The sequence below is a fragment of the Lupinus angustifolius genome, chromosome LG03 (assembly GCF_001865875.1).
Source record: "Lupinus angustifolius cultivar Tanjil chromosome LG03, LupAngTanjil_v1.0, whole genome shotgun sequence".
Lineage (NCBI taxonomy): Eukaryota > Viridiplantae > Streptophyta > Magnoliopsida > Fabales > Fabaceae > Lupinus > Lupinus angustifolius.
Window position 1 is genome coordinate 172,961 of NC_032011.1, and position 14,743 is coordinate 187,703.

The 14,743-nt window shown below is 33.1% G+C and overlaps 4 protein-coding genes and 1 long non-coding RNA gene across 7 annotated transcripts; 2 read left to right on the forward strand and 3 right to left on the reverse strand.

The window, feature by feature from the left end:
* Positions 324–4,420, reverse strand: LOC109342675 (axial regulator YABBY 5-like). Of its 2 annotated transcripts, none has more exons than XM_019580628.1 (6): positions 3,974–4,420; positions 1,489–1,608; positions 1,209–1,335; positions 788–836; positions 596–671; positions 324–470 (listed from the first exon to the last, which is right to left on the reverse strand). In XM_019580628.1, exons 1-6 carry the CDS (start codon positions 4,037–4,039, stop codon positions 396–398), a joined length of 513 nt encoding a protein of 170 aa, XP_019436173.1. In that variant the 5' UTR covers positions 4,040–4,420; the 3' UTR covers positions 324–395. The 2 variants fall into 2 exon arrangements, with proteins under 2 accessions (XP_019436173.1, XP_019436172.1); XM_019580627.1 differs by having other exon boundaries at positions 330–470; positions 1,209–1,341; positions 3,974–4,414.
* On the forward strand, positions 5,716–7,225 carry LOC109342676 (protein STRICTOSIDINE SYNTHASE-LIKE 3-like). The gene is made up of 4 exons (XM_019580629.1): positions 5,716–6,072; positions 6,161–6,442; positions 6,527–6,694; positions 6,774–7,225. Exons 1-4 carry the CDS (start codon positions 5,741–5,743, stop codon positions 7,174–7,176), a joined length of 1,185 nt encoding a protein of 394 aa, XP_019436174.1. The 5' UTR covers positions 5,716–5,740; the 3' UTR covers positions 7,177–7,225.
* On the reverse strand, positions 7,897–9,174 carry LOC109342237. The gene is made up of 4 exons (XM_019580261.1): positions 9,150–9,174; positions 8,735–8,968; positions 8,411–8,563; positions 7,897–8,285 (listed from the first exon to the last, which is right to left on the reverse strand). The coding sequence occupies exons 1-4, from the start codon at positions 9,172–9,174 to the stop codon at positions 8,101–8,103; spliced, it is 597 nt and encodes a 198-aa protein (XP_019435806.1). The 3' UTR covers positions 7,897–8,100.
* Positions 10,311–11,660, forward strand: LOC109342677 (aquaporin SIP1-2-like). The gene is made up of 2 exons (XM_019580630.1): positions 10,311–10,834; positions 10,953–11,660. The coding sequence occupies exons 1-2, from the start codon at positions 10,585–10,587 to the stop codon at positions 11,423–11,425; spliced, it is 723 nt and encodes a 240-aa protein (XP_019436175.1). The 5' UTR covers positions 10,311–10,584; the 3' UTR covers positions 11,426–11,660.
* On the reverse strand, positions 12,245–14,413 carry LOC109342678. Of its 2 annotated transcripts, none has more exons than XR_002107115.1 (3): positions 14,293–14,413; positions 12,974–13,282; positions 12,245–12,758 (listed from the first exon to the last, which is right to left on the reverse strand). It is a non-coding gene; the product is annotated as an uncharacterized LOC109342678 (long non-coding RNA). The 2 variants fall into 2 exon arrangements; XR_002107116.1 differs by lacking the exon at positions 14,293–14,413 and adding an exon at positions 13,881–14,216.

Consider the following 14,743-nt stretch of genomic DNA (forward strand, 5'->3'; position numbering starts at 1 on the left):
CTGGGCTGGGCTGGGCCTGATAAAGTCTGAGCCCGATCTAAAATTATTTGGGACTCAATTATTCCATTCTCTCCAAACAAGATAAAGATATAAATATAATTAAAGAGGTTTCAGTTCTGAAAATGTGACAGACACTGACAGGTAAAGACTAAAGACATGCATGCAACAGCAACACCCCTTCTTTTAAGAACTTCAATTCAACATTGAAAATACTATTACTTATAATTAGAAAAGGCACATTAACATTATTACAACAAGGAACTTGTAAATTGAAGTTTACTTCAACGTATATAATAATAATTAATACAATAATGAACATGAGTGAGAGACTATGGTAATTATTTTGAAGTGGTTTAGGTGAAGCAGGTGATGATACTAGCAGTGATAGGGTTGAGTCATAGAGCAGGTTTGTTTGTTTGTTTGTTGGAATCCAGCTTTAACCCAAACTGAATATGAGGGAAATGAGCCCACTGCATATCATTCATCAATAACAACAACATTCATTCATCAATAACAACAACATTCATTCATCAATAACAACAACATTCATTCATCAATAACAACAACATTCATTCTTAGGATGGTATAAACTCACGTTTTTGGCTGCTGTGCTGAAAGCTTCCCTGTGCCTCATATCTGGATTACTAGCCTTAATTCTTTGGATTTCCTCTCTGCAATTTAACCACAATTCTCAATATTCATCAAATGTATATATATTCATCACAATTCACAATAGTTTCTATATAATAAGCAGAATAATCAAATGTATATTGGAAAGGTTACTTACTTAATGAAACGATTATAAGCAGAAGGAACACGTTGTCTCTTCTCTGGAGCTGTCACAATGACAAAATTAATCAATTTAAAATCAGGTTGACAAGAGACTGATTAGCATTAGAGAGGCCAAATTCATTCCATTAATAAGTTATTGCAATGTTAGCAATATCAATTGCCACATGAGCAGTTATGTTGAGTGGGATCTATCACTGGAATGATATGAACAAGCAAGTGTACAACAAATATATGTTCTAGGGCATAGCATCACTGCAATCAATTAAGGATGGGTCAATTTTGTTATGTAAGGTCACCATCTAAGTGGGGAGAGGTGTATGTGTGCATTCAGAGAAAGTGTTATGTAAGGTCACCACAAGATGATAAGAATAGGTATTAAATATACAAAGAAAAGGAAGAGAAAGTGAGTGACTCACGACGAATTGGAGGAATCCTATGTTGATGTTGCTGGTGTTCTACAGCCTGAAATGCTGCAAATTTGTTGCATTTTGAAGATGATCCCTCTTCCTTGCTGTTTGCTTCTTCAAAGCCTAAGTGTTGTTTCTGTCCCTTAATTAACAAACATAATACATGAACTCAATCAAAAAATATGCAATGTATGTTGTTTTATATCAAAAATAAAATATAAAAAACTATGTATTTTTTATTATATATCCATAAGTTGATATAGAAAGAGTGTGAAATATATATATATACCTGAGGGTCTTGGGGAGGAAGTGTTTGAAGGGATGCTCCCATGTTAACTGATAGCAAATTGGCACAGTGCCCACATCTAACTGTCACTATGGTCAGCAAACTGCTGCATGGAACACTCACCTGCCAATACTCAATTTGGGAATTAATACCAAAACAAATCCATATATTATCACACTTCCAATTTCAGTAGCTACAAATCCAGAAATTATTAACAATTATGACCACATATCATGTTGCTATTGGTCCTAATCACATCATTCTCAACCATACAATCTATAAAGATAATATCCATTAAAACTTGAAACTTCCATCTTTAACACCAATAAATCCTCTCAATTTCATATATCCATGTCAAAGTTAAAAGTACTGATGTTTGAAAAGTGAAGCTGTTATCACATTCCTCAGAAAATGGCTTCCAACACCAGCATTATGATAAGATGATGATGATGAAAATGAGCCGCAGAAAAAACAATCTTGAAGAAACGGATCAAGAAAGAGGTTGAAGACAGACAGATAAGGTTAGAGGGAGGTAAGTGCAGTAATCATCTTTTCATTAATTATGAGAGAGCACTACTTTTACTGTGTATGCATTGTCCAGTTAGGAAGGCTGCATCATATTCAATACCAACCTACATTCCTACATCCAATGGACTAAAGTAAAAGACATGATAAGTTTGATAGTACTCTTAAATCCATAACCTTAAGTTTAGAATTGGGGTGGCATTTGCAATTATGGTTATTACCACAATTTAGATTATGATAGGAAAAATGTGGCATCTTGCAACTAAGATGATCACTACAATACAATTATGAAGACTCCTAAAATCATAATATCATGATCTTAATTATTCTGGTAAATCTAAATTTAAAAGCTTGAACATTTTTATATTAATTTTTATCATATGACGTCTTCACCCATGTTACCTTACACTTGGTCCAAACAAATACATCAGGGATTTAAATCAAGTTCAACGGCCACAAATAAGGTTATATTGTGATTTAGGTAGTATTCACAACTACATTGTGAGTAGTGGCTGTAATTGAGTTTGTATCAGTTGTATTGTTCCCATAATATTGTCAGTGATTATGGTAAATAGTACAACAGCATAATCACAAATAATGTGACTAGAGTCCCAAATTAGAACCTGAAATCTTATAGCAGCAAGGAGCTAAGAGAGCTGATATGTCTAATTAATTAAAAGGTTATTAGCACTCTCACAATGTCTCCTTGCACTTGGCGCGCATCACTTTTTGACTGACACTGCAAGGCAAAGATGATAAAAGATAGAAATTGTAGCAGCTCATAAGCTAAGAGAGAGTGAAGTGAAAACGACATGACTGGAACGGAAACCATAAAAGGGCCATGAAACACCGTTAACCACTTACTGCAGCTAACAAAAAAAGATGATATCACTGATCATAATGAGCCAAATTAAATTTTACTGCTCTTTATTCTGCGGTGTTTAGCCTAGATCTGCTGCATTTGAAGGAGAAGGAAGAGAAAGAAAGAAATAAAATATTGTTTTTCCCCCTCAAAAGAAGTAATTTGAAAAGAGATATTATGATGATGAAAGTAGAGAGCATATATAGCATTTTCTTGTGCAGATCAATGTCCACATAGAAAGAAAGAGAAGGACACTGTATCCAGCAGTACTTAAAGAAAAAAACATGTCTGAATTTGTGGAAAAACTTGATCATAAAAAAAAGACCCTTCACTGCCATATGTCATCATGAACAAATGCACCCACCCACCATTGCCCTCATCACAAATATATAATTAGAATATTTGTATATATACATGGATTTTTGTTTATATATATATATTATTTATATGAGATATGTGATGCACAAAACAAGAAAGAAGAGAATATATTATATATTGTGTAAAAATAAAATAAAATAAATAACTAAAGGGAAAATGGCTCCATATATTAGAGAAGAACCCTAATATCATAAAGTAGCTCTACACTTGGTCATAGCCCTCAAATTTCATTTGGGATGCGTTTTGTTATAAATATATCTTGGAATTGCTTCATTCTTGTTCAGAGAGTTCCTTTGTTCCCCTCAGATTATGATATGACTTACTTGCTCTATTATTAAATATCGACAATTGTTGTTACCTGTTATTAGGTATGCTGGGTTTGGAATTTACTGTTTCTACTGTTATTTCTGTGGCTACATATATCACTTACCTCTAACCAAATTATGACCATAGCTGAACTTTGTTAGTATAATAGAATAATGGAGCAAAACCCAGTTCCACTTTCTCATAAAATATAAGATAAGAGAGTCAAATTCTTGATCTATAAGCACATTTCAGTGAAGAAATTCAGTTCAATGAAATGACCCTTCACATATATAATTTGGATATAATAAAAGGTATTGAAAACACCCTGTTGCCAAATTAGGTGATGAAAGACATGGTATAATACCAAACTTAGGAGGAAATAAAAAAAGAGAAACAAGAGAGAATTGAGAGTTGTACCGCTAGAGTGGTATTGCAGAAGTTGCAATGAACATAACAAACACGTTCGGTTCCCATCATGTCCATTGAATTGTTTTTTAACTTATGTGTGCTTAGAAAGATTTGTAGGTAGATCACTTGAGAGAGGACTCCTTAGAGTTGACAAGCAATATAGATCAAGGATTTGAGAAGGAGAGAAAGGGATAATTAAAGGTTTAAAAAGAGGACAAAATATATATTTTTGGTATTTATTTATACATTAATATTTTTTTAATAAGAAGAAAAGAAGATATGTGTAGAAGAATATTAATGGTAAGGATGGGACTAATCTGGTGGGGGAAAGAAGTGAAGTAGTGGAGTGGGGTTAGTGGGCTTTTTGATTTGATTTATTGCATATTGGAAAAGATAGATTATAGGATGAAAGTGTGAAGAATGTAATGTAGCATGTGAAAGTGCGCGTGTGAATGAAAGACAGTAGAGAGTGAAGTGAAATATAAATATAATGGGTTTGGACTTTGGATGTGTTATGAATGATTGAGAAAATGAGTGGGTGGGAATCACTCATCTCTTTTACCCTTACTGGCTTTCTGTAGCGGACGAGGAGGGCGCGCCAGATATTAATGCTTGGAATGTTTAGGGATATCAATACTATATGCAATATTAATGCTTGGAATGTTTAGGGATATCAATACTATATGCATTAATGCATGCTAAGGTAATAAGGTAATATGAATGAGTTTATGACCTTAGGTGGATGGTCAAGTTCAAGAAACACACTCGAATGGAGGGGTACTAAATCAAATGTTGCTATCTAAATCAAGTTATGTTCCAACCTTCTAAACGTTAATTATGTTACAACTCAACAAAAGCGTTAGTGATTAGACTAATGATAACGTTCAAAACTCTATATATGGAAATACCAAAAAGAGTTGAAATTGGAAATCTATGCTAGTGTACTATTGGCAAAGTGATTAGACGTGTTACTGTATATATGTCCCTGTCAAATGTCTTACATGTAGGATTTAGCATTATTTAGCAGCTGTTTAATTTTATTTTCATTCAATAATTAAACTTATATATATCAGCCCTCTCCCTTAAACAGTTAGTTGATATATATACCTCTCATCAAATATTTGATAGCATGTGGTTCATTAATTAAAACCGTCAACATATCATTATAATTTAAATGAAAATTGACTAATATATCTAATTTTAACAAATATAATTATATAGTTAATATAATTAATATATCTATTGATATAGGAATCAATTTATTGAATGAATTGATATAAAAATTGATTCACTAGTTTACTTATTGAACCAATATATGAATCGGTTCACCAGTTTACATGTTTAACCAATGAAGCACATTTTCATAACAGTGCTTGTAGGTTGAAAACTAATAAAAAATTAATGTATAAACTAGTTAATTAAAGGGGATGTTTTTAATAAAAGTAGTCACTTAAGTATAACTAACATGTATTATAACTTTAAAACTCATAAGAATAGCATGTATAGGGTAGTGAAAGAGGTTATGGTAGAAGTTATGTTATATATATTTGTTAATGGTTGTAAAAGCAATTAGGAGGATCCAAACTCCAACCTTAATATAACTGCTAATTCCCTCCATTTGCCAAGTAGTACTATTTTATCTCCCTAGAACTAGAAGCAATGCCAAGTACATGTCTCACCAACTCACCTTTCAAACTAATATATATATATATATATACCTAACATTCTAATATGCTATCTTCACACTTCAACTCTCTATCTCTTTATGCTATTCCTATGATGACTCTGGCTCGAGTGCTTCCCATTATATTCCTCCTACTTGCTCTATACTGTGCATTAGACCCTTTTAATCACAGCCCAATTGCGGGATTCCCTCATTATGAGGTGCACAAAGTTGACTCACCACCATGGTCTCAGGTTCCTATCCACCGAGACAAACACAACTTGTTACAACAATCGGAGCTTATGTTTGTGAACCAAGTACAAGGACCAGAGAGCATTGCCTTTGATCCTCTTGGTCGTGGCCCTTACACTGGTGTTGCTGATGGAAGGGTTTTATTCTGGAATGGACTCTCTTGGACTGATTTTGCTTATACCTCCCCCAACAGGTTAATCTCTACATTCTTTCTATCTTCTTATATACACCTTTTTATAAATCTCATTTTTCTCCTGTTGAATATAATTATTTAAACACAGGTCAGAACTATGTAATCCTAAAGCATCTGCATCACCATCTAGTTATGTGGAAACTGAGCACATATGTGGAAGGCCTTTGGGGCTCAGATTTGACAAGATAACAGGTGATTTGTACATTGCAGATGCATATTTTGGGGTGATGAAGGTGGGGCCTCAAGGTGGTGTGGCAGCTTCTCTTGTAACTGAGGCTGAAGGGATTCCACTCAGATTCACTAATGATGTGGACATTGATACACAAGGGAACGTTTATTTTACAGATAGCAGCAGTAATTATGAGAGGAGGTAGGCTTATATCAAAAATCTCTCTTTTAGCTCAGAATTCTCTGTTTTGATTTGTTGGGTGTAACATAATAATTGTGTATGCAGGAATTTCATTCAGCTGGTATTCTCTGGTGAGCCTAGTGGTAGGGTTTTGAAATACAACTCTGCCACTAAGGAGACCACTGTTCTAGTCAGGAACCTTCAATTTCCAAATGGCATTTCCTTAAGCAAGGATGGTTCCTTCTTTGTCTTTTCTGAAGGGTCCATTGGAAGGTGAATCCACAGTATATTTCCTTTTATAATACTTGTATATATGAAGTATGAATTTGACATATATATTATTAGTTTATAGGTTAAGCAAGTATTGGGTAAAAGGAGATAACGCTGGGAGTTCAGAGGTGTTAGCAATCCTTCCTGGTTATCCTGACAATGTGAGAGTGAATGGAAATGGTGAGTTTTGGGTGGCTATCCATTGTAGAAGATATATGTACAGTTACCTTAATGCTATCTACCCAAAACTAAGAAAGTTCATACTCAAACTTCCTATTCCAACAAAGATTCAATACATGCTTCAAATTGGAGGTAGGTTCCAAGCACTAGTTGTTAAGTATAGCCCTGAAGGTGAAATTCTTCATATATTGGAGGACAGTGAAGGAAAAGTTGTTAGAGCAGTAAGTGAAGTGGAGGAGAAAGATGGCCAACTCTGGATGGGAAGTGTGCTCATGCCTTTTATTGCAGTTTACAACTTCACATGAACTCTAACATCAATTTCTCTATCACTCAAACTCAACTTATATATTTCTCTTCATCTTTTAATTATCTCATAACTGGAAAGTTTCTTTGATTTATCATTTATGATATGATCATCAAAATACCCCCTGATTAATAGTGTTTTTGTTTAGTTCGAAAATAAAAATGATAAGTGGTGATTTATCTCTAGAGGTAGAAGAAACAGAGTAGTTTATGCAAGATTATGCGAGGAAAATATATATGTGTATGAATAAGTTTAGAAGGTGAATATACAATCCTAAGTTTCAAACATTTGAAATGAGGCCATAGAATGGAGGAGTATTAATGCATCCAACATTATATACTTATCCTTCCTTCACAAGTTTTGCTTGCATTGTCAAACTAACAGCCTTGCTTATTGTTATTAAAGTCAGGTTTTGACATGCAACTTATGATGTATTTAGTTTTTTGGATTTGGTTAAAGTCAGGTTTTGGAATTGACTGAGGTAAAATTTTAGAAACAAAACAAAAAGTGACCTCCTTTTTCAGACATGTATAGCTACATATTTCAAAGAATGATCTTGTCTGTTTTTTCTGTGAATGGCTTAGATTACCCATTGTATCTCACAGCCTTATTAAAAGAATAAAAACTTGACATTTTTGTGTGTTATAAACAAAAAAACTAAACGAGTTAAACTAAAATGACTTAGCATGCTCATTTTTATAATTTAAATTGAAGTGCTTTATTAAACTTACAATAGTAATCAAATCAAACAAATAAGAAGTACATATAACATAAGTACATGCTAGGTTTTGGGACATGTAGGATATAATATAACATCAACTACCAACGACCAACGACCAACGCAGTGGTATTATTTAGATTCTTCATCATAAGTTACGAGGCAGACAAACTAAGGGACATATAATTCATAATGTTTCAAATGGCACTAATTATTTGTCTCTTGACCAACATCTTGCACTTTTGGGACACCACCATAATGTGTTTTCCCATCATTCTTAGTCCTAGAAGTTTTTGCTTGAAACGCATGACGGAAAACCCTTCCATCAATTTCTGAAGGCCTCACCATGTTGTGATGCCTCAATACACTTGCATCCTCAGAGTTCTCAGGTTCTACAATATTATTTGTTATAATTTTTGTAAAAGTAAATTAAGTGGTATAAAGAGAGAGAAATGAAAAGAATTAATTCAGGCGAGAAATGAAAAGTGGGTTTAAACCATAAAGTGTCTCATCTCACCAGTAAATTTGAAGTTTGATGGATCACAAGTAAGTGAATAAGTATACTGTTTACTTCTGGTTCCAAGCATGGTTTTGCGTGAAACTTGAGGAAAATTCATGTAACCTTTTGATTTTCTTGCCTCCGCATTGCCTAATAAGTTAGCACTCTTTCCTATTATAGACATAAAGGAAAAATGATGAACGTAACCAATGAGTTATTGAAGAGGAAGTTCATCATGTAATAGAATCTGACAATGTGTGATGGCAATGATATTTAGATATCTAATAAGTAAGGTGTAAAGAGAGAGTTTAATTTGTTGAATGCAGAAATTGTTTTCCTTACGATTATGTCTGACAGGAGAAGGAGGGGGTGGAGCTGAAGGGATATTGAAGGGTGGAAGTGGGTATGGTTTAACTGGGATGTCAACACCTCCTCCAACACCTTCTTCATGAATGTATACGTAAGACTCTTCCTCATCTTCAACTATAACAAATATATATATTATTAGGGTTACACATAAATAATCTATCAAAGTTATATATATTAAGCGTTTTGGTGAAAGAAGCAAAGAAATAACTCACCAGGTTCAGCCAAAACATAAGAAGAAGAAGAAAAGAGGAAAGCGAAAAGGAGGATTAAGGAAATATAAGCCTTTGAGTTAGTCATATCCTCTCTCTACTCCTTAATGACTCTAAGTATATCACACAACGTTTCAATTCTCTCAATATATATAGGCAGACAAAAATTTATGACATACACAAAACTTCACCAAAATGTTTCATATTATATTATTCCACTAAATAAGTATTCACCGAAACAGCATCGCAAAATTAAAGTATTTGGATGAGGAAAAAATATAAGAGTTATGAGAAAATAATTTGTGTACTAATAGTATGTCTTTATACAAATTTTTCTCCATAAAAAAATATCATTCACTATTTTGTGGATAAAATTAGATCATTCATTCTCCTTGTCATTTTATTCTTTTAAATCTTTTCCCTTAATCACTTGATCATATTAGTACTCTCTACTGTCTAGTATCTATTGTTTTACTCCAAAGGTAATGGTGCCTCTCGATTTTGTTATTAATTTATATAAACCAAAGTGACTTATATACCTTTTGGGCAAAATGTTTAAACAAATTGGCAATTTAAAATTTATTAAACAAATCATTTATTCATTGTTATGTCCTTTTAACTCTCACGTACATTCACTAGGTAGTTCTTTTTCTATTTTTTTCCCTAACTAGTTGATTGTACCGACGTAATTGTTTTTTCCATGATAACAAGTCTCGAAATCTATGCAGGTAAATAAATTAGAAGATGAGAAGTTTTTATTTGAGTTTTAATATATGAAATATAAGAAATGTTTGGATATGGTAATTAAAACTATATAGAGCTAAGAAAGTGTATGTTTTTTAGTACTGGGAGAGAAAAGAGAGAAGTGATAAAAAAGGGTTGAAAGCCTAAAGCCTAGAGTGTGAACACATGTAAATTTGAAGTTTGGGGGATTATAAGTATAATGAAGACTTCTACTTCCAAGTTCCAAGCATGGTTTGAAGAATGTTGCTATTTCAGTCAATACTCACCCGGTTGAGAAATAAGTATAACCTACATTGATGATAGACATATAAATCAACAAATCATTTCATATTACATCATTATTCCACTAAGTATGTATTTACCAATAAAAAACAGATAAGCACATATGATATATGATATATGATATATAATTAAGAGGTTGCGTGCACGGGTCACTTGGCCATTATAGGAAGTGAAGACTCAATTATTCCTTTGGTGAACAGCCAAGAGTCAAATACCCTTCAAATTTATGATAGGTAACTAATTATTGAGGGTGTAATATATCAATTATAAATAGACAACTCCACGTACGTACGTATCTAACACATTATATGATATTGTTTTAATGAATATATAATTGAATATAATATGTTATGCGGGGTAGGAGTGTAAAAGTTAGGTGAAGAATGGAACACAAAGTTGGTCTGAATTAGTCCATGAATCAGGTTAGAGTTATAGTTGCCATTTTATTCACATTTCTTTGTCATATCACCCAACACAAACCACAAACCACAAACCACAAACTTCCTCACTTCCTCTCATTCCAATCTTTCATGTCTCTCAACCATTCCATAATCCAATTAAAGAGTGTTGTTGCATAAAGAAGGAGACATGGGTGTGATAAAGGCAGCACTAGGAGATGCAATCTTAACATCATTGTGGGTTTTTTGTTCCTCAACACTTAGGATTCTCACTGCTCAGGTAGCTGTTTTTCTTGGTCTACAACATGTTTCACTTGCAGGCCTCTTCATCTCCACAATCCTAGCTACTATTCTTGTCTTCACCATAAGCTTCATTGGAAGCAGGCTCTTAGGTGGTGCTAGATTCAACCCTTCAACCACTATTTCCTTCTATACTGCAGGTACGGACATATGCAACCAAAGTCAACCATAACTATTTCCTTTAATCTTCTCTTCAAATATATATATTTGTCATGTGTGTATATTTGGACCTTCCTTCTATACTTTCTGAATTTGCAGGTCTCAGGGCTGATTCAACACTTGCATCCATGGCTGTGAGTTTTCCTGCTCAGGCAGCAGGTGGCGCTTTTGGTGCAAAAGGTATCCTTCAAGTGGTGCCAACACAGTACAAACACATATTGAAGGGTCCATCTTTGAAGGTTGACTTGCATACTGGAGCTGTGGCTGAGGGTGTGTTGACTTTTGCTTTTAACTTGGTTATCCTATTAATCATGATCAAGGGTCCTAAGAACCCACTGTTGAAGGTGTATTTGGTTGCTGTGGCAACTGTAGCTTTGGTTATTCCAGGTTCTCACTACACAGGGCCTTCTATGAACCCTGCTAATGCATTTGGATGGGCTTATGTGTACAACAAGCACAATACTTGGGATCACTTTTATGTTTATTGGATATGTCCTTTTATAGGTGCAATCTTAGCTGGGTTGCTCTTCAGGTTTCTATTTATTTCACCAGTTAAGCAGAAGAAAGCTTGAGACCTGCCTCAATTTACTTTGCATGTTAGTTTATGTTACACATTTGGCTTTCCTTCTTCTACTTCTTTCACAAAAAGGATGGAATAGGAAATGTGATGAACATATAAGTGAACCAACTCATAGATTTAATGATGTTTTAAGGTCTTCAGCAAATTTGTAGTGTTAATTGTTAAGTTACTTTGCACTGCATAATGTCAACTTGAATGTATGATGTATGATTACAATTAAGTGTCAATTTAAGTATGATTACACTCTGATGCATTTCAAAAGAAAAGACTCACTTATGATAAAGTCTCTGCATGATAACAGAACAATAATTTCGGTGATAACAGAATTAGAATAGACAATTAATTCTGTACAGAATTAACAAGAGTCACTTTTTAAGCCACTTTGCATTGCTTTTAGTGTCATCATTGCACAATAATTTGAGTATGATTAGAATTACTTCTCAGCTTTGCACTCTAGTATAATAATATTCTACACCAAGAAGACACTATAATGCATTTGAAAAGAGAAAAAAAACCACTTTTTAATTAGGTTTTGGAAGATAACAGAATTGGAATTTGATTACTATTTGAAGCTTTATATGAAATACATTGTTAGGTTTAAAATAAATTATTGATTGTCAGGTAGAATTGAAGTGTCAAGATTTGTGTGTTTTTCTTTGAGTAGGACTAAAAATGTAAATACCCTTTGTTGCTGCGTGAGAAAGGAGAGGAATAAGCATTAAATGAAAGAAAGTAAAAACTAAAAACAAAGGAGGAAAGAAACATGTGTAAAACAATATGTTTGAAGTGAACATACAAATAAAAAATCACATAGCTCAACATAAACATATGAATTGCTAATCAAGAAATTTAAGGTTCAGCAAACTTTCTCTCCACATAAATAGAACCTCATATTAGAAGCACATAAACTACAATTTATTATTACATTCTACTGCAAAAAGCAGCATGAAGTTAAATATAACTCTTGAGTACTATTACATTGATGGAATGCAAAAGAGACATAATACTATGATCACCAAGTTTACCTTTCAGAAAATGATTAAAACAGTAGAAAATTGAAGTTTCGAAGGGGAACTCTCTTCAGCAACAGTACAAGAACATAAGACCTCAATGAAGCACATTTGTAAGAAGAAGCAACAATTCAGTTGATGGTTTGAGATCTGTGTCCCTGTAAAAGAGGGTTTGGTTGTTTGATTATGTGACCAATATCATTGATGAGCTTTCATAAAAGTCATCAATGGATTTTGTATTCTCAATGTAACATACAATGGCAGCATACTATCCATAAGCTTTACAACTTGTTTTGCATGAGATTCTGTCACAGCCTGTGTATATGTGCAGAATAAAGTCATAAAAGATGAATAACTAATAATGAGTGTGATTTAGTCCATCATATAGTTCAAGGGGTGTTTTGTTGTCTATTCCCTTATATATAATCATTCTGGCATGAAAAATCTGGTTATTTGGTATTTTCCTAATCAGAAAAGTAAAAGGTGATGATATAGAGTTGATGCAGAGCAACCAGAAGCAGTAGATTTACCTGGCAAAAGCAACAGCAAGAAGCATTGAGCAGCAAAAGATATTGTGCAGTGTTCTTGTTCAGGGAAATTAAGAAGTGATAGTTAATTGCATTATAATTGTATGCAGCTCCATATTTATGACCATGACCATGACCATGCATATTAGTATATCCTATGTGAGTGCCATGGTCCTCATCATAGAGATCTTCCTTAATCATGGTCATGGCTTTGAGGAAGTGCCACTGCCAAGCACCTTTCTCCCATTTTCCCAAGCTATTAACACCCATCAATCCACTTTCTCATATATAATTTCCAACTTTTACCATCCACTGCAACAACATGTGCACTAATTAGTGTATACTTCCATTTTTTTAGTATAACTATCTACTCATCCAAACCAAAAAAACTTAATCAAACATGCCATTCAAAATTGTTTAAAATAAGTAATTAGTGATTATAGATTTTTCACTAAATCATAAGTTATTTGCGTTTGATTGGGAAAAAAACTAGAGAGAATTATTTGACTGTCTTTTAGGCTTGGTTTCTCCCTCACCTATCACGTCCTATTATAATATAAAGCTACTTAAGCGAAATTATGAGGATATAATTATAAAATAATAGAAATTTGCTTATTGGAATAATCTACTCATATATGCTTCATTGTGTTAAAAATAATTTGATTTTTAAAAATAGATAATTTTATTGAGAAATAATACTAGAGAACTTGACTCAAAACTCAAAAGCTTTCAGCTTTAGTATTACTATATATCTGTTTAGTTGGGCCTAAAGCGCAAAAACCAGATTTGCATTCCTACTCCAAATTATTGGAAAAACTTGCAGTAGTGCTCCATTTAATATAATAATACGTGATCCAGTTGTATTAAAAAGTGTATTCATAGAATCATACAAAAAGCAGCATAAAAGTACCTGAAAGCAACAGCAATTAGGTTCTCTAGATTGTTAGTACAACGAGATTCCAGAAGAGAACCTATTCAATAATGGATCATACAAGACTCGACTCTTCTATCAAAAGACTTGTTATGAACAATATATAAAACAAACCCATCAACCCAAACAAATAAAAGTTTGCAAATTTGCAATTCAAGAGCTACTTAAGAGTTGTCATGGAAAGATCTCAATCATATTAGTTTTCCTTCTATACTATATATAGTAAGCAGCAAAAAGACAAGTACAAATAATTTTCAAACATAAATTTATATAGTAACCTATAAGAAGAAACTAATAAAAGAAATTTGCTTCAATTATAATTTCATAAAGTTTAAAGATGTAGAACATGCATCTATGATAGAAGAATGAATAGGAAGAGAGAAAAACATACCTGAGAGAATGAATATGAAGAAGTGGGTAAAGGAGTAATATGAGAAGCCAAGTTTATGAGTTAAGAAACAAAGAGGTTGTCACATGTCACATCAAGATCCCTTTGCACCTCTTTCCCTCTCTTATAAATAAAAAGAGAAACCTTAGGCATTAAATAATAATAATAATAATAATAATAATAATAATAATAATACAGTCGGAAAATATAAATAAAAAAGAAGGAAAGGTGGTATATTGAACTTGGACACACATTGTAGGCAGGAACATTAAGGTTGGAGGAGAAACCATAAAAAGTAAAAGTTTGGTATGTGCACTCTAACGTTTTGAGGAAACGAACAAAACATAAAGTAGAGAGCATCACCATCATTAACGATGCACCTATGATAATGTTTCCTTTCGCTTATGCAAAAGAAGTAAAGAGTGCCAAATATATTGTCAATATCGATGTTGTA

Bases quoted from the DNA above. Each gene is read 5' to 3' on its own strand.
- LOC109342675 (XM_019580627.1), bottom strand. From the start codon at position 4,039: ATGGACATGATGGGAACCGAACGTGTTTGTTATGTTCATTGCAACTTC. The intron at 1,342-1,488 runs GTATATATATAT...TTGTTAATTAAG, and splicing joins TTCCTCCCCAAGACCCTCAG to GGACAGAAACAACACTTAGG. The intron at 471-595 runs GTGAGTTTATAC...AATGATATGCAG, and splicing joins TCAGCACAGCAGCCAAAAAC to TGGGCTCATTTCCCTCATAT.
- LOC109342676 (XM_019580629.1), top strand. From the start codon at position 5,741: ATGATGACTCTGGCTCGAGTGCTTCCCATTATATTCCTCCTACTTGCT. The intron at 6,073-6,160 runs GTTAATCTCTAC...ATTTAAACACAG, and splicing joins GCTTATACCTCCCCCAACAG to GTCAGAACTATGTAATCCTA. The intron at 6,695-6,773 runs GTGAATCCACAG...ATTAGTTTATAG, and splicing joins TCTGAAGGGTCCATTGGAAG to GTTAAGCAAGTATTGGGTAA.
- LOC109342677 (XM_019580630.1), top strand. From the start codon at position 10,585: ATGGGTGTGATAAAGGCAGCACTAGGAGATGCAATCTTAACATCATTG. The intron at 10,835-10,952 runs GTACGGACATAT...CTGAATTTGCAG, and splicing joins TATTTCCTTCTATACTGCAG to GTCTCAGGGCTGATTCAACA.
- LOC109342237 (XM_019580261.1), bottom strand. From the start codon at position 9,174: ATGAAACATTTTGGTGAAGTTTTGT. The intron at 8,969-9,149 runs GTATGTCATAAA...GAACCTGGTGAG, and splicing joins ACATTTTGGTGAAGTTTTGT to TTATTTCTTTGCTTCTTTCA. The intron at 8,564-8,734 runs GTAAGGAAAACA...TGTCTATAATAG, and splicing joins TTCTCCTGTCAGACATAATC to GAAAGAGTGCTAACTTATTA.